Source organism: Tursiops truncatus, chromosome 19 (genome assembly GCF_011762595.2).
Source record: "Tursiops truncatus isolate mTurTru1 chromosome 19, mTurTru1.mat.Y, whole genome shotgun sequence".
NCBI lineage: Eukaryota > Metazoa > Chordata > Mammalia > Artiodactyla > Delphinidae > Tursiops > Tursiops truncatus.
The window spans coordinates 53333487-53358491 of record NC_047052.1 but is presented as its reverse complement, the minus strand read 5'-3'; the positions used below and the strand labels follow the sequence as shown (position 1 = coordinate 53358491).

At 44.0% G+C, this 25005-nt stretch overlaps 1 protein-coding gene, 1 long non-coding RNA gene and 1 other non-coding gene across 3 annotated transcripts; 1 reads left to right on the top strand and 2 right to left on the bottom strand.

Moving 5' to 3' along the window:
* Positions 1–159: 159 nt before the first annotated feature.
* On the bottom strand, positions 160–22087 carry LOC101334717 (uncharacterized). The gene is made up of 4 exons (XM_073796709.1): positions 21987–22087; positions 10145–10235; positions 6906–7032; positions 160–2949 (listed from the first exon to the last, which is right to left on the bottom strand). The coding sequence occupies exons 2-4, from the start codon at positions 10157–10159 to the stop codon at positions 1520–1522; spliced, it is 1572 nt and encodes a 523-aa protein (XP_073652810.1). The 5' UTR covers positions 10160–10235; positions 21987–22087; the 3' UTR covers positions 160–1519.
* Positions 4821–4893, bottom strand: TRNAE-CUC (transfer RNA glutamic acid (anticodon CUC)). Its single transcript has one exon. It is a non-coding gene; the product is annotated as a tRNA-Glu (tRNA).
* On the top strand, positions 21658–23536 carry LOC141277213 (uncharacterized). Its single transcript, XR_012328243.1, has 2 exons — positions 21658–21930; positions 23292–23536. It is a non-coding gene; the product is annotated as an uncharacterized lncRNA (long non-coding RNA).
* Positions 23537–25005: the final 1469 nt, after the last annotated feature.

The following is a 25005-nucleotide window of genomic DNA, read 5'->3' as shown; positions in this document are numbered from 1 at the left end:
TAGTAGCAATTAACACATGGAAACAAGTTAAAAATAACATGTCCAATTATTCAAAAAAGAAAAAAGTAGTAATGTGTTAATCATACAAAACGCTGACGGGATTTTGATGCTGAAATCTATAAAATACTGGTGAAAGAAACCAAAGATCAGAGAAATAAATAGACATACTACAGCCATTTATTGGAAGGCCTAACATAGAAATGATGTCAAATGATCGCAAACTGACAGGCAGGCTTAATGCATTTTCTATCAAGATATTTTATAGGCACAAACAAGATTTTTCTAAAACTTATATGGAAAGGCAAAAGGAACTAGAATAGCTAAAATATCTGAAGAAGAATAAACTGGTTGGAATCACTCATTCAATTCAAAACTTCTAATAAGATAAAAAATAATCAAGACTGATTTTGTGGAGGGAGACATACAGAACGATGGAACAAAACAGAGAACCCAGAAATAGCCCCACACAATTACTTGCAACTGAGTTTTGACAAAGGTACCAAGAAACCTGAATGAAGCAAGAATCTGAAAAGAATTACACCATATCAACTGATCTTCCACACTAGGAAAAAAAAATGAATCTCCACCAAAACCTCACACCTGTACAAATATTAGCTCAAAATCGGTCATAGCTTTAAACGTGAAATGTAAAACCATACCACTTTCAACTATAAGAGATTCAGAAAAGAAACCATAGGATAACATCCTCAGGATCTATCTACATATCTACCTAAGTTTTAACATATTTTGACTTTTAATTTTATTCTGCAGTATGCAACATTTCAGACTAAACTTGAGACTTAGTTATTCCTCATGTGAATGCTCTGATGTGGATTCTGTTGCAAAAAGTCTTGAAGAAATTTTAAATATTCATTACTTTTGTAAGGCTTCTTTCCATTATGAATTCTTTGGTGAATCCTGAGGGGACACTGTTGCTTAAAGGCCTTTCCACATTCAGTAAATTTCCCTGGGCTTCCCTGGTGGCGCAGTGGTTGAGAGTCCGCCTGCTGACGCAGGGGACACGGGTTCGTGCCCCGGTCCGGGAAGATCCCACATGCTGCGGAGCGGCTGGGCCCGTGAGCCATGGCCGCTGGGCCTGCGCGTCCAGAGCCTGTGCTCCGCAACGGGAGAGGCCACAGCAGTGAGAGGCCCGCGTACCTAAAAAAAAAAAAAAAAAAATTTCCCTGGTTTCTCTCAGGTATAAATCCTCTCATGACATCAAAGCCATGAATGTTTAATAAAAAGCCTTCCCACATTCATTACATTTGTAAAGCTGCTCTCCAGCAGGAATCTTGCGATGTTCTGTAGTTTTGATCTACAGATAAGAGCCTTTATACACACATTACATTCTTGTGGCTTCATCAAAGATGTATATTCTGATGTCTAGTGAGTTGCAAAGTCTGTACAAGTCCTCTGTCCTATATGTTACACTGATGTAATTTCTCTTTAGTGTGGACTCTCTGGTGTCAATCCATGCTTGAACTTGTGTTATTTTGCCACACTCGTTACATCGGTCAGGTTACTCTCTAGCATGAATTCTCCGATGACTTATGAGGCTTGAGTTTTGAGTGAAGACCTTGCCACACTCACTGCATTGGTAAGGTTTCTCTCCAGTGTGGATTTTCTTATGTCTGTTGAAGTTTGAGCAATGAATAAAGGATTTGCCGCACTGATTACATTTGTAAGGTTTCTCTCCGGTATGAATCCGGCGATGACTAGGAAGGCTTGAACTCTGACTGAAGACCTTGCCACACTCATTACATTTGTAAGGTTTCTCTCTAGTATGGGTGACCTGATGATAAGTAAGACTTGAATACACACCAAATGCTTTGCCACACTCGTTGCATTTGTATGGCTTCTCCCCAGTATGAATTCTCCGATGACTTACGAGGCTTGAATTCTGAGTGAAGACCTTCCCACATTCACTACATTTGTAGGGTTTCTCTCCAGTGTGCATGACCTGATGTCGAGTGAGGTGGGAGCTCTGATTAAAGGCTTTGCCACATTTATTACATTTGTAAGGTTTCTCTCCAGTATGAATCCTGCGATGATTAGTAAGGCTTGAACTCTGACTGAAGACCTTGCCACACTCATTACATTTGTACGGTTTCTCTCTAGTATGGACGACCTGATGATAAATAAGACTTGAATACACACTAAAGGCTTTGTCACACTCGCTACACTGGTAGGGTTTCTCTCCGGTATGAATTCTGCGATGACGTAGAAGGTGTGAACTGTAACTGAAGCCCTTACCACATTCCTCACACTTGTGATGTTTCCCTCTTGTGTGGATTCTTTGATGTCTAGTGAGATGTGAGCTCTGGTTAAAGGCTTTGCCACATACATTACATTTGTAAGGTTTCACACCTGTGTGGATTACCTGATGGTTAGTGAGTTGTGAGCCATGATTAACTGCTTTGTCATACTCATCACATTTGTAAGGTTTTTCCCTAATGTATGCTTTCTGGTCTTCTGTGAGTAATGAAGAATGCCAGAAATCATTCCCATATTCATTAAAAATGTTGGTTTGGACACTCGGAAGAATTCTCTGAAGTACTGACAGTGAGGAACCACTGTTGTTAGACTTCTCAACTTGATGATACTCATACAATGGCCCTTCAGTTGGAAATATCTGCAGTTCGGCCAGATGTGACTGAAAGCTTAGTCCGAGCCTGTTTTCAATAGGCTTCTCTCCTTCATCTCTTCTACGATGTTGATCTCTTCTACCAGTGAGATTTTTTTTATGGGTGACAGGCACTCCTCTGTAATTTCTTTTGTCACTTCTCCACTGGTACTCAAAGTCACGCTCATTTTTCTGGACTTCCCTATAGCCATAGTCCTCAGTCTCACAGCTTTCATGTCTTTCCAACAACACTGTTTGCAACACTTCCCCTGTATGACTGTTCTCTTTTGGTGCGGATTCCTTGATCACACATTTAAGAGAGGCATCTACAAGACATAAAGAATCGTATGTCTCCTATTAATTACAGTTTGAAAGAAATATTTCATATTGAAGAACATAATATTGTATCAGAAGTACTACATATTTTGAACAGTTAAGAAACGTTGCAACCATGATCTTCAGTTTTTAGGAACACAAAGGGAATGAGATTCTTTCATAAAGAAAGGGTGGGATTTCCCTGGTGGCGCAGTGGTTACGAAGCCGCCTGCCAATGCAGGGGACACGGTTCGATCCCTGGTCCAGGAGGATCCCACATGCCATAGAGCAACTAAGCCCATGCACCACAACTACTGAGCCTGCATTCTAGAGCCCGCGAGCCACAACTACTGAGCCCACGTGCCACAACTACTGAAGCCCACGTGCCTAGAGCCCATGCTCCACAACAAGAGAAGCCACCACAATGAGAAGCCTGCGCACCGCAACGAATAGCCCCTGCTCACCGCAACTAGAGAAAGCCCACGTGCAGCAACGAAGACCCAATGCAGCCAAAAATGAATAAATTAGGAAAAAAAAAAAGAGAGAAAGGGTGATTACATGTATTTCAAATTAATTTTAGGGAAGCCTACTTTAAACAATCAATGGCTGAAACACCCATAGTGTACCCATGTTAGCCCTGAAAGAAGGGGTATTTTTGTACCATGACCCCAAAGCACACACCACTTCACAGAAAACATATGGCGGTTTCAGATTTGAAGAGATAAAGATATTACACATATTTACTGCATATTGATTGTGCACCAATAAATGCTAAAGCACAGTGCTCTAACGGTAAATAAGCCATAATTTTAACTAATGAGTAATATAAATAAATGGCAGTTTAGAAGTGGAAATGAAGTTTAATAAAACAATGCTATAAAAATACAGTAATTCTCTGAATACCAGTTATAAAAGTCATAGAACTATGTTCACTCAGAATGGCCATTCTGCAACACTAACCAGTGATGTGAGTCAGTTATGCTGCATAATACCCACTGAAAAGCCATCATCTATAAATCATAATGAAAATTAGCAAACAGTGACAAAACAGGATGGAAAAGAATATGGAAAAGAATGTATATATGTGTAGGTATAACTCAGTCACTCTGCTGGACAGCAGTAATTAACACAACATTGTAAATCAACTATACTTCAATTAAAAAAAAGAAAATTAGTAAATAAAACATTCTAGTAAGCTATGATAAAACCAGGGTATAAGTAATAAGCAACCGCAATTATATGAAACTATTGTTTGTGAAATTCTCAACAAATCCTTCTGAAGACAAAAAAAAGCAAGGCTTCTGTTCCAGAAACAACACAAAACGAGAACTGAAATTTACGTTAAGACTACTGACTTTTTGAAAGAGAAAGACAAACACCACGTGACATCACTCATATGTGGAATCTAAAATTTGGCATATGGGACTTCCCTGGCGGTCCAGTGGTTAGGACTCTGTGCTTTCACTGCTGAGGGTGAGGGTTCAATCGCTGGTGGGGGAACTAAGATCCTGCAAGCCACACAGCAAAAAAAAAAAAAAAAAAAAAGCACAAATGAAACAGGAACAGACTCACAGACATAGAGAACAGACATGTGGTTGCCAAGAGGAAGGGTGAGCAGTGGAGATATGGATTGGGAGTTTGGGATTAGCAGATGCAAACTACTATATACAGAATGAACAGACAACAAAGTCCTACTGTACAGCACAGGGAACTATATTCAATATTGTGTGATAAATCATAATGGAAAAGAATATAAAAAAGGATGTATATGTAGGTATGACTGAATCACTTTGCTGTACAGCAGAAATTAACACAACACTGTAAATCAACTATACTTCAATTTTTTTTTTTTTTTTTGGCCAAGCGGCTTGCGAGATCTTAGTTCCCCGACCAGGGATTGAACCTGGGCCCTCAGCATTGAGAGTGCAGAGTCCTAACCACTGGACCTTCAGGGAATTCCCAACTATACTTCAATTTTTTAAAAGTTCTTTAAAAAAGACACTGTTAAGAAAATGAAAACACCAGCTACAGACTAGGGGAAAATATGTGCACGACAGATATCTCACCATGGACTTGTGTCCAGGTTATACAAAGAACTCTCAAAACTAAGAAAACAAACAACGTGTTTTGAAAAATAAGCAAGGGAACTATATTCAATAACCTGGGGTAAACCATAATGGAAAATGTAGTGGAATAACTGAGGACATGGAAAGGAGATGTGACCCATGAGCCCCCCCTCGGCAAACCGAGGGCGGGCGAATAAGCCAGGACTGCAGGCAGTCCTGGATACTCTGGGCACTGATCCATGAAATGACCTCGGTATAATCAGAACACAAGGAAACGTCCTTGTGCTACTTTAGTATAATCAGAATGATGGGAACACAAGGAGATGTCCGTGTGTTGCTTATGAGCTCAAGGACGAAGCACGGCATGTCTTCAAGAAAGCCCATTGTTGCTTGTATAATAAATAAAAGCTTATGTTGCTGCTTTGGCATTTCTGGAATGTTAAGAAAACAAGTCTTAAGATGTAAGCATAGATAAAGCTTAAATAAAAGTCACCACAGCAGGACAGACGGCGCTGTATTGCCTGAGCGAGCAGCAGCCCTCTACTGCTGTGCTTCTGCACAATTCATCTCGTGTGATGAGCTTACTTTCGGCCCTGTCATAAGAAAACTACAACAGAAAACAATGTGAAAAAGAATGTATGTATACATATATATATATATATGTATATATATATATGTATATATAACTGAATCACTCTGCTGAACAGCAGAAATTAACACATTGTAAATCAAGTACACTTCAATTAAAAAAAAGAGAATAAAAAAATGTTAATAAGCGTAGAGACTAGGAAGTAATGGGCATGTGGGCAGTGTGTGTACTTGCCAATCTGTGGGAAGATAAATGCATTCGGACACTTAAAATGTTGACTGAGGAAAAAAGAGAAACTGACTTAGCAAGTAGCATAATATTGTCCCATTCTTAACTATAGGACATGGGGCAAAAAGGAAGAGATCTAAAAGGGAGGGAGCACAGGGACTTCCCTGGCGGTCCAGCGGGTAAGAGTCTGCGCTCCCAATGCAGGGGGCCTGGGTTCGATCCCTGGTCAGGGAACTAGATCCCGCATGCATGCCGCAACTAAAGAGCCCACATGCCGCAACTGAGACCCGGCGCAGCCATCAATCAGTCAATCAGTGGGAGGGAGTACAATGATGAGGGAAGAAACCACGTATAGAAACACAGAGTAGAATAACTGTGTTATTCCATAACCCCCGGGGCTGGGGGTTATGGAAATGGGGAAAGGTTGATAAAAGGGCACACAATTTCCATCATAAGATGAATAAGGTCTGAACATTTCATGTAAAACGTGATAAATATAGTGGATAATACTACAAAACTGAAATGTGCTACGAGAGTAGAACTTAAGTGTTCTCCCCAAAAAAAAAAAAAGTATGTGAGGTAACGTATGTTAATTAACTTGATGGGAATCCTTTCACAATGTATATGTATATCAAATCATCACGTTGTACACTTTAAATATATTACAATTTTATTTGACAACTATACCTCAATAAAGCTAAACAAACAATTTCAAAAATTCACCCACTGACTGTCTCCTTCTGAATGCACAGAGCGTAGTAAAATATGCAGACATCTAGCTCTCTTCCAAGAAGCACTGAATCAAAAGCACAGGGGTCGAAAAGAGGGAACTGGATATTTTAAGTTTGCCATAAGATTTTATGCATATGTAAGCTCTGGAATCACCCTTGATCATGAAATGGGAAGATCATATGAAGAAAGGACAAGTTCAAAGTCCTCATGCTACATTATGAAGCTGTTCATTTCTGAGTCAACAGGGCTTTGATCTCAGGCAGGCAATGTAGGGGTTCCCAAGAGGCACACAAGGGAAAATGCAAAGATACCCAAGGACAGGTCCCGAATTCTGGAGGGAAGTTATCCTCACCCAGGGAGAGCAGGTTCCCGTAGGTCTCCAACATCACGTCCCTGTACAAGGCCCTCTGAGCAGGGTCCAGGCATTCCCACTCCTCCTGAGAGAATTCTATGGCCACATCCTTGAATGTCAACTGTGTCTGAAATGAAAACACATTTCACCAACGGGCCATGAGGAGAGTCCTTATTTTCACACAAAATGAGAAGAGGAGAGAGAGGGGAAAGGATCGATTGGACTGAAGTGAGTATTGTTGCAGATCCACTTACGGTATTTTTGAGCAAGTGATGTGTCCCTAATTTTGGTTTACTACACTTTTCCATAAGAGGTTATGATAGCCTCTAAATCAGTGTGGACTTCCCATTTTTGTGGACAATACAAGAAACACACACACACAGTCAACACAGGATTATCTGTATAGAAATGTGAGATACGCTCCACACACCAAGTCATATTTAATGTCTAGAGGAACAAGAGCGGGAATGACATCTTCAAAGATGACAACGTCTATAGGGGCTTTAAAGAAACGGTGATGACAGCAACAGTAATCTCAAAAAGTGTTTGAACACTCCTCATGTGCTACGCATTCCTCTAAATACTTTGCATGTACTAACTCGTATAATAACGTAATACCAAATTTAAAAATATCTGACCCAGCGATCCCACTACTGGGCATATACCCTGAGAAAACCATAATTCAAAAGGACACATGCACCCCAGTGTTCACAGCAGCACTATTTACAATGGCCAGGACATGGAAGCAACCTAAATGTCCATCAACAGAGGAATGGATAAAGAAGATGTGGTACATATATACAATGGGATATTACTCAGCCATAAAAAGAAACGAAATTGGGTCACTTGTAGAGACATGGATGGACCTAGAGACTGTCATACAGCGTGAAGTCAGAAAGAGAAAAATAAGTATCATATATTACTGTATATATCTGGAATCTAGAAAAATGGTATAGATGATCTTATTTGCAAAGCAGAAATAGGGACACAGATGTAGAAAATAAATGTATGGATACCAGGGGGGAAAATGGGGGGAGTGGGAGGAATTGGGAGATTGGGATTAACACATATACACTCTTGATACTACTTATAAAATAGATAACTAATGAGAACATACTGTATAGCACAGGAAACTCTACTTAATGCTCTGTGGTGACCTAAATGGGAAGGAAATCCAAGAAAGAGGGGATATATGTATATGTATAGCTGATTCATTTGCTGTACAGTAGAAACTAACACAACATTGTAAACCAACTCTACTCCAAAAAAATTAATTTAAAAAATTTTTTAAAAATTTGAAAAGAATCTAAAAAAGAGTGGATACATGTATAACCGATTCACTTTTCTGCACACCTGAAAGTAACACAACATTGTAAATCAACTATATTCCAATAAAATTAAAATATTAAAATAAATAAACAAAACAGAAACAGACTCACAGACATAGAAAACAAACTTACGGTTACCAAAGGGGAAAGGGGATGTGGGGGTGTGGATAAATTAGGAGTTTGGGATTAACATACACACACTACTCCATATAAAATAGATAGCCAACAAGGACCTACTGTATAGCACAGGGAACTTTACTCAACAGTCTGTAATAACCTATATGGGAAAAGAATCTGAAAAAGAATGGATATATGTATATGTATAAATGATTCACTTTGCTGCACACCTGAAACTAACACAACATTGTAAATCAACTATACGCCAATAAAAATTACTTTTAAAATATATAAGTAAGTAAAATTTAAAAAAACATAATAAAAAGATCTGGTCAGGGGTGGGGAGGGATAAATTGGGAGCTTGGGATTGACAATACACACAGTGCTATGTTTAAAATAGATAACCAGGGACTGCCCTGGTGGCGCAGTGGTTGAGAATCCGCCTGCCAATACAGGGGGCATGGGTTCAAGCCCTGGTCCAGGAAGATCCCACATGTCGCGGAGCAACTAAGCCTGTGCGCCACAACTACTGAGCCTGCGCTCTAGAGCCCACGAGCCACAATTACTGAGCCCGCACGCCTAGAGACCATGCTCTGCAACAAGAGAGGCCACCACAATGAGAAGCCCGTGCACCGCAACCAAGAGTAGCCCCCACTCGCCGCAACTAGAGAAAAGCCCATGCACAGCAACAAAGACCCAACGCAGCCAAAAATAAATAAATAAACACATAAATTTTTAAAAATAAAATAAAATAGATAACCAACAAGAACCTACTGTATAGCACAAGCGACCCTGCCCAATACTCTGTAATCACCTAAATGGGAAAAGAATTTGAAAAAGAACAGATACCTGTATATGTATAACTGAATCACTTTGTTGTACAACTGAAACTAACACAACACTGTTAATCAACTATACTCCAATATAAAATTTAAAACAATTTAAAAAAAAAAAAAGGTCTGGTCCCTTCCATCTTAAGGCAGAGACAGCTGTGTCACAGACATTCTAAGAAATTTGCCTCAGGTCAAATTGCTAAAGATGGTAGAACAAACATATAAACCCAGGTGTTTAGATTCTGAATTTAAACGTTAAAGAATTTAAGTCATATAAAAGCATCAAAGGTACATTGACAGAGGGTCCCCTGAGGAAACCTGAAACAAGTTCAAGGCTAACAACCTAGAACTACATAAAATGTCATCATGAAGACATGCACACACACGCACATACATGTTACTCTTTTCATAACTATTTAACTCATTAATGTCATAGTGTAGAAAAAAGTTAATGCAATGAAAAATACTTATAATTTCAACAACTAAATAATATATAACTTATTTATTTATAATTTTTTTGGCCGCGCCACGCAGCTTGTGGGATCTTGGTTCCCCGACCAGGGACTGAACCTGTGCCCCCTGCAGTGGAAGCGTGGAGTCTTAACCAATGGACCGCCAGGGAATTCCCATACCTAACCTACTTAGAAATAATGATATGTATTTTATAAAAACCATGGGCTTGAGCATCCATGCACTCATGCACACACATATACACACTTAAATTTACTGAAATAAGAGTTGTCTCTTGATGACCACAATGGAGCTTCTTCAAGTTCCACGTCACTGGGTCATTATGAGACAGAATCTAAGGGGAGATGACAGGCCCTGAGGGAAGGCCCCGGGTGGCTATGACTGTACAGGTGTCAGGCAGGATACTTCAGAGTCAGACAAGATCAGTGAGTCCAAAGAAGGGCATTTCAGGAAGGACAGACAGAAGAAACAACGGAGAATATGACTTTACCTGAGAAAGAGCCATTCCAGACTCCTCTTTCTTTCCTCTTCCTCCTCTTCAGGGCTTCTTCCTCGGGCAATATGAGTCTTTCAAGTCGACCCTGAAAGTGGAAAAGATACTGTTTAATGCTCAGAATCAACACACCCCCTTCCTGAGTCACCACCACACACACAGGGAAGCCCTCAGCATGTGGAACAGACAGTCCTCTACTGCCCACTGTCCCAGGAGGGATTTGGGGCAATAAACTCCTACACAGAGTCCAACAGGTGAGTTTCCCACCCTTTCTTCAGATCTCGCTCCCCTCCTGGTGAGGCCCTCATGTACCCAGCAGCAGCGGGCACCTCAGCTGGACCCGACGATCCCCTGCAGGTCACAGACCAGCCCCGATCCATCCCCACGCAGAGCAGAATCCCCTTGCCTCTCCCAGGGGCTAATCTCAGCCTCAGAAAGGGAAGATACAGAGCCCTGGTGCTCAGTGCAGCACACAGATCAGAATCATTGGGGGCACTTTAAAACATTTCTGGGGCTATGCCCCACCCAACTAAATTTGACGAAGACTCTTTGATGGGGGAGGGGTACAAAACATGTATCTGCAAAATGCCTCATTCGTCTAACGTGAAGCCAGGAGGCAAGCCGGGCCCATCTCCCACCTTCTTTCTGTCTCTTTTCGACCCGTGGTGAATTGCTGTCACCAGGACCCAGCCGTGGAAGGGGAAGGGGCAGAAGAAAACACGTCAAGCAAGTGTCATGGACCAGAGGTGGGGGTGAGGGTGTGGCTGGCATGTTAAATGGGAGGGGGTTGGTCAGAGAAGGCTCCACTCAGACGCTGACATCAGACCAAAGACCTGGGGGAGGAAGCGTGTTTGCCACCTGCGGCTCCTGAGTCCGATAGTTCTAGGCAGAGAGACACCCCCGTGAGGGCCCTGAGAGTACAAACTTCATCCCTGGAGAGGGAAAGAGGGCTGGGTGGCTGCAGCAGGGTGAGGAGGTGGGCGGGAGGGGAGGTCAGAGAGGCACCGGAGGAAGCTGATGACGAAGGGCCTTGGTCTCCAAGCATTTTTCGCCCATCTCTCAAAAGAATTTTAGAAACTATGTATTGTTTCTCTCACTTTAAGTAAACATCTAATATTTCTTTTATCTTATACATTAAAACACTTACAAATAATGTAATGCATTTACAATGCCGAGATATTCACAGGGTCGCCCTTAACTGAGATGTGGAGGATGGCAGGCGGAACAGGGTTGGGGGAGGTCAAGACCAGTTTTGGACAAATTAAGGTGGAGATTCCTGTTAGATGTCCCCAGCAGAGATGTCGAGGAGACAGCTGGACACAGGATTGAGAGTTTAAGGCAGAAGTCTGGATGGAGAGGATAAACTGCGAGACATGTAGGTGGTGTTGAAAGCCATATGATGAGATGATGAGGAAAGGCAGCGGGTATAGACAGAGAAGAGGTTCCAGGACTCAGCCCTGGGATGCACCCACATTCAGAGACCAGGGAGGTCAGGAATTCAGCAGAGGGAGCTAAGAAGTGAACAGGGAGGGGAGAAGAAAATAAAACAAATAGGTAGATAGGCTTATAAAGGTTAGTGGGACGTCCTCAAAACCATGGAAAGAAAGTGTTTCAAGGAAGAGGGAGTGAGGACCTGTGCCACCTGCTGCTGACAGGAAAAGCGAATGAGCACAGGAAGTTAAATACTGGATTTAGAAACGAGGTCATACACTGTTGCTGGGAATGTAAATTGGTGCAGCTACTACAGAAAACAGTACCGAGGTTTCTCAAAAACTAAAAATAGAGTTGTCATATGATCCAGCAATCCCACTTCTGGGCATATATCCAGACAAAACTACAAGTCAAAAAGATACATGCACCCCTATGTTTATAGCAGTATTATTCACAGTAACCAAGACATGAAAACAACCTAAGTGTTCACTGACAGATGAATGGATAAAGAAGATGTGGTGTGTACGTACACACACACACACACACACACACACACACACACACACAATGGAATACTACTCAGCCATAAAAAAGAATGAAATAATGCCATTTGCAGTAACAGGGATGGACCTAGAGATTGTCATGCTGAGTGAAGTAAGTCAGAGAAAGACAACATATGATATCACTTATATGTGGAATCTAAAATATGACACAAAGGGCTTCCCTGGTGGGACAGTGATTAAGAATCCACCTGCCAATGCAGGGGACATGGGTTCGATCCCTGGTCTGGGAAGATCCCACATGCCGTGGAGCAAATAAGCCCGTGCACCACAGCTACCGAGCCTGTGCTCTAGAGCCCGCAAGCCACAACTGAGCCCGCGTGCCTAAAGCCCGTGCCCTGCAACAAGAGAAGCCACTCCAATGAGAAGCCCATGTACTGTGACGAAGAGTAGCCCCCGCTCACCGCAACCAGAGAAAGCCCGCGCGCAGCAACAAACACCCAATGCAGCCAAAAATAAATAAAATAAACAAATAAATTATAAATAAATAAATAAATAAAATATGACACAAACTTATCCACAAAACAGAAACAGAATCATGGACATGGAGAACAGACTGGTGATTGCCAAGGGGAACTATACTCAATATCCTGTATTAAACCATAACAGAAAAGAACATGAAAAAGTATATATATATATATACACATACATATATATATATGAATCACTTTGCTCTACAGCAGAAATTAACACAACATTGTAAATCAATTACACTTCAATAAAATAAATTTAAAAAAAAAAGAAACGAGGAGGTCATCAGTGACTCTGAAAAAGAAAGTGTCAGTGACATGGAGGATGTGAAAGCTTAATTGGACAAGGTTCAAGTGAAGAACTGAAGAATATAAACAAGTTTTTAGGGCCTTGTGCTCTGAAATGGGGCACAGAAAAGGGGTACTTACTAGAGAGGGAAATGTAGTTAATAGAGAATGTCTTGTTTTAAAGATGGAAGAAAGGAGTGAATAAAAAATTTGGGAAGCGTGTTTAAGATGGACAATACCACCATTACAAATGACCAAAACATTGGGGTTAACATATACACACTACTATGTCTAAAATAGATAACCAACAAGGACGTACTGTATAGTACAGGGAACTCTATTCACTATCTTGTACAAGATAGTGAATAGAGTTATTCTTTTCTGTAACAGAAAAGAATCTGAAAGAGAATATATATATATATGAATAATTGAATCACTTTGCTGTACACCTGAAACTAACACAACATTGTAAATCAACTATACATCAATTAAAAACCACATACAAAAACGACAACAACAAACGACCAAAGCAACTGCTGAGACAGGCAAATTGAAGATGCAGTGGAGGAAGGATGCCATACTGTCTGGAGACTGCGTGGGGCTGGCAACTGGGGCACGACTGCCAGGTCAGACACACACCAAGCGCTACTTGTATGCCCTCTGGCGTGGCCTTCATTCTGGGGGACTGATTAGCCTTCATCACAAGTGAGGGGGGAGCTGAGCAGGAGCAGAGGAGGAGGGTGGTCAAGCTGGGAGTCCTTCACTCAAATCACTCTCCGCCCTCTCAAAAGGTGGCAAGGGCAAGTGCAAGTTCCACCAGGATCGCAGTGAGCTGATCCACAGGTGGCTGCCACAGGAGGAGAGGAGAGATGCATGTTAGCAAAGAAAGAGGCTGTCCTCGGCAGAAAGAGAAGAGGCCTCCTGGCTGCCCAGACTCCTCAATGGAGGAAGGGTCCTGGTGTGCAAATTCTCACTTTGCTATGACATTGGCTTAAATGGTCACAGCCCCCAATCCAAGCGTCTTGGGATTGTGCAAACTGAGGGTTGAACAGCAGGAAGTGGGTGTGTCTGAACAGAACATTAGAGAGGAAGGTGGAAGGCCTGAAGGGAGGGGACACAGGAGAGGCACAAACAGACAAACCATGTTTCCAATCTCAGGTCATTCACCTGCGGAAGCATCACCTTCACTGTTCTAGAGAACAGAGCAGAGAGAGAGGGAGAAGGGTGTGCTGGGGGCAAGTGTGTTGGTCGGAAAGAAGATATGCTTTCTCTGAATATGAACCCACCAGCTCACCCTGTTCTATACTAGTCACTGCTGAAGAGAGGGTCCCCCAGTGAGGATGAACAGAGCTTCCCCTTCTCCAATTCCCGAGTCTCCCTGCCACTATCAGGGCTGTCGCCCCCGAAAGCCAGCATTCCCCATCCTCTCCCCAGCTGCCTACCCAGGACCTCGTGCTCCTCCTTGCTGAAGATATATCCCTGTTGCAAAGTGAGTTTGGAACATCTGGCCTCTCTGCTCCCCCAGGTGCACTGTGACTCTGCGTGGGTGGGGGGGTGGTGCTATGTGTGACCAGTGGAGAGTAATCCCCACTGGCCTAGCAGCAAGGAAGCTAGGCTGTATCTTTTCAAGGAGAGTGTGACCTAGACCTAGAGATTCTCATACTAAGTGAAGTAAAGCCAGACAGAGAAAGACAAATATATCGGTTATATGTGGAATCTAAAAACAAAGAAATCGATTATATGTGGAATCTAAAAAAAAAAGAAAAATATACAAATGAACTGATTTACCAAACAAACAGACCCACAAAGAAAACAAACTTATGGTTACTGAAAGGGAGAGGAGGGGGAGGGATAAATTAGGAGTTTGGGATTAAAATATTCACTACTGCATATAAAACAGATGACCAATAACGACCCACTATATAGTACAGGGAACTATACTCTATATTTTGTAGTAACCTATAAGGGAAAAGAATCTGAAAAAGTATATATATATTATATATATATATATTCTATGCATATATGTATAAAACTGAATCACTGTGCTGTATACCTGAAACTAACACAACTATAAATCAACTATAGTTCAAAAAAAACAAAACAAAAAGAGTCCCAAGGATGAGTCTTTCTGCTGCAGGTGTTTCGCTGGGGTGTCGTTGCCCTCTGATTTTTCACAGATCTTTCCCTACATCATGGCCCCCTTGTAAGCTCTCTTACAGTGTTTTGCCTACGGACTCCCAGTAAGTTCTCCCTAATGAAAACCGTCTGCCAGCTGAGCTGTTCCCCTTCTGGAATCAGACGCTCTTACAAACTCCCATGGGGTCTCACAGCCTCCCCAGATACTCCATGACGAACCCCGCTCCTGCTATGAAATCCCACAAGCCCCAATAACTCATGAATTCACAACGGAATAACACACAGAGAGACACCCAAGGACCTGCTGAAACAAGACATCATGTTTTCATTCATGATGACTCCACCCCAAACACTGGCACGACCAAAATCTACCAAAGAAAAAGAGATGTCTACAGGGATGCACATGCCCCACTGAGATGCCAGCATCTTTCAGAAACACTCCGAATTCTCACGTGAGTCTTCCAAAATGTGGGGGAAACCTTTTAGCCTGCGACTCAAAATAACCCCAGATACCAAAGGTACCCCCCAAATATGCTCTGAGACGTTCCCTATAAATCCTCTGGGTTGGGCAGTGATTCCTGCAAACCCCACGGAAGTCACCGTGTGGAGTGGGTGCTGGGGGGGCGCCCGCTAGATCCAGCCCCTCAGGACCAAGGCACCCATCCTCCTGCACCCACAGCTCCCTATGGGCTCAGCTCAGGCCTTGGTTCTAACGTTGCAGCATATCGTTTCTCTCGGCCGAATTCCACTTCCGTCATTCCTCAAGTGTGCCCATGAGTTTCCCCGTTAAACCCACATATGCAAATCTCAGTCTTGGCACCTGTGTCCCGGGGAACCTGACTTAAGACAGCGGCACCCCAAAACGCAGCCCCGTAACTACCCATTAACCCATTTCCACGTGCTCTTCGCAGATCTTAGACTCCCTTGCCAACGCTTCCACACACCCCTTTAATCCCGCAAACACACTTGGGACAGGTGCACACACTATTCATTGGGCTTATCTAGAGGCCCGCTCTAGCTTCCACGGCCCTTCTGGAGATGCCTATGGGCTCCCCTCTGCTTCCTCCCTTTTCTACTCCGCCTCCACATGAGCAAACTGGACTGAAAGTCACAGGGACCTCTGGGCACAGACAGTGCAGTACTGCATGCAAACTGCAAACAGAAGGACACTGGGCCTTCAGTATGGAGGCCAAGAAGTGAGCCCTGTTGGGAACACCTGCCCGCAACCAGGGACAACACGCATTCCGGTTTAAAAACAGTTGAGGGAATTCCCTGGTGGTCCAGTGGTTAGGGCTCTGAGCTCTCACTGCCGAGGGCCCGGGTTCGATGCCTGGTCGGTCGAGAACTAAGATCCCACAAGCCGAGGGCTGTGACCAAAAACAAAAACAAAAAACAAACCCACAGCTGAAAATTGGCTGTAGTGAATTCAGTGAGGACATCACAGGGAGAGAGAGAAGCCCCAGATCTCTTCGAAGAGGCTACCATTGTCTCGTCTTCTCCCACTCACAGCAACTTACAAGAGTCCCTACCTCTTAAGCAGGTGCCTCTTTCATGCCCCCTTAGGTTCCTGACCTTCTCCCCACCCTTGTTGAAGGGAAATTAGGGTCCCTGACTCTAAGAAGGTGACCTGGTGGAAGGCAAAACTCCTGCCCAAGACGGTAACTGGTCCCTGGTGACACGCAGCCTGGAAGACCTGGGGGTTAAAGTAAGACAATGACACAGCAGGCCGAACGTGGGGACACCTCAGCACACTGGGTGAGGACACCAGGTACTCAGGGATTTGCTCCTTTCTGAGTAAAATAAGGAACCACAGGAGGTTTAGATTAACTGGTGTTGAAATTTCCCGAAGCAAAATGCCACCCATCCCCATCCCTGCCTCTTGATCTATGCTGAGGAGTACTCAGCCCAACCCACAGCCCTAGCGCCGAAGCCCAACCCCTATGTAAGAGGCGGCAGCCGTTCTGTAAGCAAGACAGTCTCTATGCCCTCCAATGGAGAGGAAATGGGAATGACTGAAAATAATCAACAGAGAAGAGCATTTCTGATATGAGTGACTGGTCTGGAGACAATAAAACCAGCGCTAACGTGACAGATACTGACTGGTGAAGGGAACCTGACATGAATGGCCTGGAGGGGTGGCAACACATCTCTAAGCCTAGACCTAAAGGAGGAGAAAGGGCCAGAGCCAGGACGATTCAGGGTGAGAGCAGGGACTTAAGACAGAAACGGTTTTGGTGTCTGGGACCAGAGAAACAGCAAATGTGACTGGGGCAGAGTGAACCATGAGAACAGGGTCAGCTCCCAGGACGAGGCTGGAGACACTGGCAGGGCCCTGATGACACAGGGCTGAGCAGCCACAGGGAGGAGTCGGGATTTTGTGCTGAGGATGAGGAGAGCTAACGGAGGATTCAATGCCAGGTAGCGGCACGATTTACCCACAGACTTACCCCTGACAATGCTAAGGCAGGGATAAGCCCGCTACAGATGGGCTCGCTGTCTGAGCCCACGCCCCTGCTTCCAGCCTTCCCCCCTCCGCCCTCATTCTGGAGGATTAGGACCCATTAAAAGAATTCTCATGGCAACTGGGCACTCCATCCAAGAACTGCCACATGCAGACACACACTGAATCTTACTAACCGTTTCAGGGGGTGGTATCACTCAGATTCAGAGTTGCTGCTTTAGCCCATCATCTCCTCGTTGAGGTGGGCTCACTGGGCCCCGGAGAGGGGGTCATTTCATCAGGTTACCCTGAGAAGGTCTGAGCTGAGTGAGCAGAACCAGACGGAACTGAATTCTGAAAAGGTGGCCTGGAGGGGCCAGTGGGCAGAGTTGAGCCTTATCGATCTCCCTTAAAAATTCCGGGACTGGGCTTCCCTGGTGGCTCAGTGGTCGAGAATCCGCCTGCCGATGCAGGGGTCACTGGTTCGAGTCCTGGTCTGGGAGGATTCCACATGCCGCGGAGCAACTGGGCCCGTGAGCCACAACTGCTGAGCCTGCGCGTCTGGAGCCTGTGCTCCGCAACGGGAGAGGCCGCAACAGTGAGAGGCCCACGCACCGCGATGAAGAGTGGCCCCCGCTCGCCGCAACTAGAGAAAGCCCTCGCTCAGAAACGAAGACCCAACACAGCCAAAAATAAATAAATAAATAAATAAATAAAACAAAAAAACCTTTCTTTCCCCCATCACCCACCATAGCACTTTGACCTTTAAAAAAAAAAAAAAATTCCGGGACTTCCCTGGCAGTCCAGTGGTTAAGACTTCACCTTCCAACGCAGGGGGTGCAGGTTCGATCCCTAGTCGGGGAGTTGGGATCTCACATGCCTCGTGGCCAAAAAAACAAATCATAAAACAGAAGCAATACTGTAACAAATTCAATAAAGACTTTAAAAATGGTCCACATCCAAAAATCTTAAAAAAAAAAAAAATTCCAGTACCATCTTTCACATGCCTGAGCAAAGGAAACTTCTATTTCAAGGTTTGGTCACATTGATCTCAAGCAATGAACTCCTCTTTTCCAGAAAAATCACAGTAAAACATTTACAAAATACATAATTCTGAACATAGCAATTGCTGCTGACAGCACTGCTAGAGGGTCACCTACAGAAATAAGCTCTGAGCAAATTTCTCCATCATGAACTGCTGGGCTCTTTTGGAAGAAGGTTCCAGGTCAATCCCGACCATCCTTCAACATTTGCAGAGAGTGGACAAGAGGGACTTGAGGGAAACATCTACTTGGTAGCTCACAGCTCACTATTTTAATAGGTCACATAAAAATTTTAAAAATGGAATTTTAAACTACGTTAAACTAGGTTTAGACTGTTAAGACAAAAGATCATTGACATCCCTACCAAAGTATACATTGGAAGAAACTAAATTTATTTACTAGAGTCCAAAGAATGTTTCTAACAAAGAGCAGAGCGCCTGCAGGCCTCTGTACTGGACACAATTTAAAAGGGAAATAGTGTAAAAATTGAAGAAAAAGAAAATCTAATGAATTACGTAGTCAAATTTTTTTAAATGAAAATATATCATACTTTGAAAAGAATGCCATGAGGTGCTATAGAAGGCCGCCAGAGCTTATGTCAGAAGTTAAAAATTATTTATAGAAAAGTGTAAACTGAATAAACGAAGATTTCTTTCAAGCTTCAAAAAAAGCAATGTATTAACTGTAAAGGAATTAGGAAGAAAAAAGTAAATCCATTTTGAAAAACAGTACTTTTAGTGTTCCTTTAAAAAGGCACCATGGGGACTTCCCTGGTGTTCTAGTGGTTAAGACTCCACGCTTCCAATGCGGGGGGCACGGGTTCGATCCCCAGTTGGGGAAATAATATCCCACATGCTGTGTGGTGCGGCCAAAAATAAATAAATTAAAGCTTTAAAAAAAAAATAAAATAAAAAGGCACCACGTAGGGAATTCCTTGGCAGTCCAGTGGTTAGGACTCTGCGCTTTCACTGCAGAGGACATGGGTTTGATCCCTGGTCGGGGAACTAAGATCCCAAAAGCTGCGAGGTGCAGCCAAAAACAAAGGGCACCACATAGTGACGTCATTTCTTGCCCTCCTTCTCATCTCCCTGACCCTCTACCCCATGCTGGGAAAAGGGAATAGGGTGACCCACAACCGAGTCAAATCACTGCTCCGTCAATTGCAAATGGAAGTTATCTTCTGATACAAATAATAACAAAATGCACAAGCCTTTTAGAAAGGAGTTTTGCGAATGTCATTTTCATGCATATTTTAACCACGTTTTCAATGCATTATATTAGAAGTCACAAATAAATATATCTCGCCACTTCATCACCCACATCCGGTCAACTCACCACTCATCTGGCTCCCTCTCTTCACAGCTCCCTGTTTCCCTCTCTCATTATTTCTGTTGGCTGTTCTGTGTTTCCCTCTTAGGTTTCTGCTCATTTTGGTCTCCTCCCCTGTCCTGCCGTTTCTCCCCTTTTCTGTCTTATTCCTCCTCTCACACCGGTTCTACTCCATTCTGGCAACTTGTTTCCCCTCTTGTTGCTCTTTCTGCCCAGTCTCCCTGGATAGTCTCAAATCTTCATGTATTTCTGCCTCTTTCTTTTCCCCCATCTTTGCTCTCTGTTACGTTTGCTCTTTTCCTGTTACACCTGACACGTCCCCACCCTCTGGCACCCCCGGCTTGCTCTGCTCCTCTTGTCTCCCGTTGCCCCTTCTTTCTGTACCAGCTCAAAGTTGCTGTTTGCCCAACTCTTTTATCCTTTTTCCCCACTCTGGGTAAAATGCCCCACATCCCCCTTTATTATCCACGGCTCTTCTTGCTGATCAAGGGCCTCCTCTCCCTATTTGCTCCCCTTCATCTCCCTGGAGGACCCTCCACACACACTCTAAATAATCTGTATCTTCTTTTCTCCCCCTGCTACTTTCTCAGCTTATTCTTTCACTCTGTGAAACAGAATAAGGGAAACCTCATCAATCTGGAGGCTTTAAGGGAAAGCCCTCGGGCACTACAAGTCAATTACAAACGCCAACAGGAAGACATCAATTACAGATCTCAAACAAGAATTATTCTCAAAAAAAAAAAAAAGAAAAGAAAAAAATGAATTATTCTCCTCGCTGCCGCGCAACAAACCCAGCCAATGGGAATCTAGCCAACTCCAAACTCTCCGCTTCCCTTCAAGGGACTTTTGTTCAAAACAACCACTCCCAACTTCCTCCTTTTCCTCTATAAAGCAACATTCCTCTCCTTGACTTGTTGGACCTGCCTATGGTGTTTTGCTACCGTCTGCCTGTCATGTATTGCAATTCCTTAATAAACCCATTCTGCTGGTAAAATAACTGGCTGTTCTATTTTTGAGGGCAGTAACTCTGTCTCTTGGCGAGCTCATCCCTCTATCCTTCACTTTGCCATCTATTTACGGCTCTTCCTCATTCTTCTCATTTTCCTCATTCTCTCGGTGGGTCTGTGCCTCATTCACCCAGGAATCGGCTGTATGGATGAAGAATGTCTCCTGCCATACCACTAAACAAAGGACGCTGCGGCCATCAAGCCAAGAGCCACCGCAGCCACCCCGACTGTACTCCCTAAGGGGATTCAGGGTGGACAAAAGCAGGACGCCAGCCCTAGATAGCTAACGTGCGTGCCAAAGGAATTACTTCAGTGAGCCCAGACTCTCATCTTCCCATACGCAGAAAAGCACTAAATTCATTAACTGGAGATGTCTGGTTTTCTTAAATTAACTCATCTCTTGATGTTCTAACTACCTGGTTTTTGTTGCAAAACTCCTATATACCCTGGCTCCTCCCTTACCTCTTGGGAGCGGTCCCTCAGAGCCATCTGAGAGGCTGTCTTCTGGGCTTAAGTCCTCAGATCTGTCTGCCAAATAAAACATAATTCTCAACTTCTAGGTGGTGGTTTTTTTTTTTTTTTTTTTTTGTCAACAGATGGGATTAGATGCCCGCCTATTAATTCCACATTAATAGAGCACATTATCCAGTGGGGTAGAATTCGGGACAGAAAAACTCTGGGTGACTCAAGAAAGGCCCTTTCTTAGGCTCTTCCCCCAACTTAAGGTGAGAAGAGGCGGTGACCAACAAGAGGAGGCCTGGGGAGCGTAAAGACCCGGCTGAGGAGTGTGCGAAGTGAAGGGAACTGGGTGTGTTTAGGAAACGGGGCGGACTCTCCAGAATCCCAGGATCATAAAGAGGACGCGGCCTCTTCTGAAGCGGGGCAGTTGTCGCTGCTCTCCAGGGGCCGAGTGGGCGAGTCTGAGGGGCGTGCAGCTCGCGCATTTCAAAAACAAGGAGAAGCGGCACCTCCCCATTCCCACCCCTCCCCCTCCCACCTCTCACTGGTGACGTCTGCATTTACTTTGGGTGGAAGAGGAGTGCCAGGATTTTAAGATCCCAATATACCCTCAGACCAAGGTATGGAGGACGGGGTAACGCAAAGCGCAGGTTTAAACAAGAAAGATGACACTCACGATCCCGTAGGGCGACCTTCGCTCCGCGGTAACCGCTTCCGGGGTCTGCAGGAAACTGCGCAAGAGCACCAAGGGAAGAGGCGGGGCAACTTGGAAGCGGGGCCTGGGCTGGGCGGGAACGTAGAGACGTAAAAGAGGCCGGGCTTGGGCGGGCCCAAAGCAGGGGTGGGGCCAAAGCAGGGGCGGGGCCAGGGTTTCGCTTTCAGTGCCTCTGGGTTGTCAGGATTTGGAAGTGCTTGTCTGTTTCTTCTGTGCAGCCCTGTTGCTTCCTGCTTACTTTAAGTTACTGTTGAAACAGAGCAGGACACTTTCGGGCCCTACCGGGTACAGATCCTTTCTATTGTCCCCCTTCTTGTTTATAGTAAATAGGCTTCAGCCTCCTAGACCTTCCTTCAGTACCAAAAGGCAGATTCACATAGTTGCTAATCAGAGAAGTAAGGGAATGCAGAAGAAAAGCAGGAGCAATCAAGAAATAATAGTGCAGAGATTAAAGCAGGATCCTGGTTCCTTCTGAAGGAATATATATAACAATATTTTTGAGTTCTTCTGCAGGAACTCAGGCCCCCACTCAGGTGAAGGATGGTAACTTCAGGCTAAGTGCAAGATTCCTGGACCCCACCCTGTTACCTCACCACCAACCAATCAGAAGAAAGTCACACACCCTGCAGCCCTCACCCCAAATTTTGCCTATTAAAAACTTCTCCCTGAAAACCATTGGGGAGTTGTTTGTTTTTTTTTTTTTGCACATGAGCCACCCTTTCTCCTTGCTTGACACTGCGGTAAAACTTTCTCTCTTCCAAAACGCTGACGTTTCACTTTGGCCTCCCTGTGCATCGGGCACACGAACTTGAATTTGGTAACACTATCTCTCACAGTTTTAAGGTAAAAGCTACAGTTGTGCGGGCCACATATGTTGGAACCTAAGATGTCTTCCTCTTCGCAGTTGAAAACGGCTTAAATCAAAAGCTATTTTTGTGAGCATGTTGGAGTCCTGCCAGTAAGGCTGAAGCAACACTGTGGTCTGGGGAACTGATGTGGAGTTAAAGTGGAGCAGGACCCTATGGGCCCCTCCTGGGTACAAGTCCCTTCTGTGTCCCTGGTTCTTGTTTGTAGAAAATAGTCATCATTCAGCCTCCTTGACCTTCCCTGAGTTCCAAAGGGCAGATTCAAACAGTTGCTAATTAGGGAAGGGAAGGAATGCAGAAACAGGGAGGGGCAGTCAAGAAACAGTAGTGCAGCCTTGGGGCAGGGTCCTGGTTCCTCCTCAAGGAACATATATAATAATATCTTTGAGTTCTTCTGCAGGAACTAAGGCCCCCACCCAGGTGGAGGATGGTAACTTCAGGCTGAGCACTGGATTCCTGGAGCACCACCCTGTTATCTCACCACCAACCAATCAGAAGAAATTCACACACCCTGCAGCCCTCACCCCAAATTCTGCCTGTGAAAACTTCTCCCCCAGAACTATCAGGGAGTTCGACGATTCTGAGCATGAGGATTCCATCCTCTTTGTATTGGTGCCTTTACAATAAATGCCGGATTTTCCTTCACCACAACCTGGTGTCAGTAGATTGGTCAGTAGATTGGCAGCTGTGCTCAGGTGAGCAGACCCAAGTTTGGTTAGGCAACGACAGGAGAAAAAGAAAGAAATTTTAACTCGAGCACATGGAGGTTTCACAGGGACCTAAGAAGGGGACAAGGCAGGCAGCTTTTATACTTTTTAGACAAAGAAAAAAGATTTGCGAGGAATTGGCAGGACAAAGAAACTTAGGCTTCGGGTGCTCAATTAGTGAAGAATCTAAACAGAATTTGAGCTTGGGGTAGTAAATTAAAGAAGTAGTAAGGTTTATACAGGCATCTCACCCGAATTTGCCATCTCTGGCCATAAGGGTTGTCCTTCTACTCCAGATGCGTGGAATGAACCTTTCACATGAAAGATTTATTTCCTGGTTTCAGGAGATAGAAAAGGAGGGTCAAAGTGTCCCCCTTGCATTGGCTGTTTCTTAAGTAGCTTTAATTCAAAATAATCAATACACCATTGAGGCACATTTTGGGGTGGCCCACCCTGGGCCCCAACATCTTGCCATATCAAAAAACAGATGCCAGTTATTAAAGATTTAAAAATATGAAGGAAGTTCCCTGGTGGCCTAGTGGTTAGGATTCCAGGCTTTCACTGAGTGGCCCAGGTTCAATCTCCAGTTGGGGAGCTAAGATCCTGCAAGCTGCACAGCACAGCCAAAAAGGAAAGAAAGAAAGAAAGAAAAACATAAGGAACTAATTTGTTGTTGTTGTTGTTTGTTTGTTTTTATTTTTGGCCACGCTGAGCAGCTTGTGGAATCCCCGACCAGGGAACGAACTTATGCAGTGAAAGCACGGAGTCCTAACCACTGGACCACCAGGGAATTCCCACAAGGAACTATTTTGACCTAATGATTATATGTTGATTATTATATCATTATAATATTAAAACTTGTTTAATTATTATGTTATTATTATATTGAAACAGGAGGGAAGGAGGCAGGGAACAACCTTTGAAAGAATGACATAGCCCGAGGACATGACATAAACTGATTAGAACCAAATGGGTCCAAAAGGGTGGACAAGCCTACTTCCACTAGACCTTGAGCCTCAGTATACGTTCACATCAGCAAGCTAAATGACACACCCACAGGGGCCTTGACAGTTCCAACACCGACCTTAAGGATCACAAAGTGGGCAGTGGCCCAATTCCTGGAAATCCCCGCCTCTTCCTAAAATAGCTGGAATACTCCTCCCACTCATTAGCCTATGAAATTACCCACCACTATAAAAACTGACCACCCCAGACCCTGGTGCCTTTTCTCACCTTCTGAGATGGCCCACACTCTGTCTGTGGAGTGTGATTCTCTCTAAATAAATCCACTTCTTGTCACTTTGTCTCTCACTGAATTCTTCCTCACTGAATTCTTGTCTCTCACTGAATTCTGTGTGATCTCAGTTGGAAGACTGTGGGTTTTAGCTGGGTTCGAGTCCCGGCACG

Excerpts from the sequence above, each read along its gene's own strand:
- LOC101334717 (XM_073796709.1), bottom strand. Across the intron at positions 2,950-6,905 it reads CGGGAACCTGCTCTCCCTGG|ATGCCTCTCTTAAATGTGTG; the intron begins GTGAGGATAACT and ends TATGTCTTGTAG.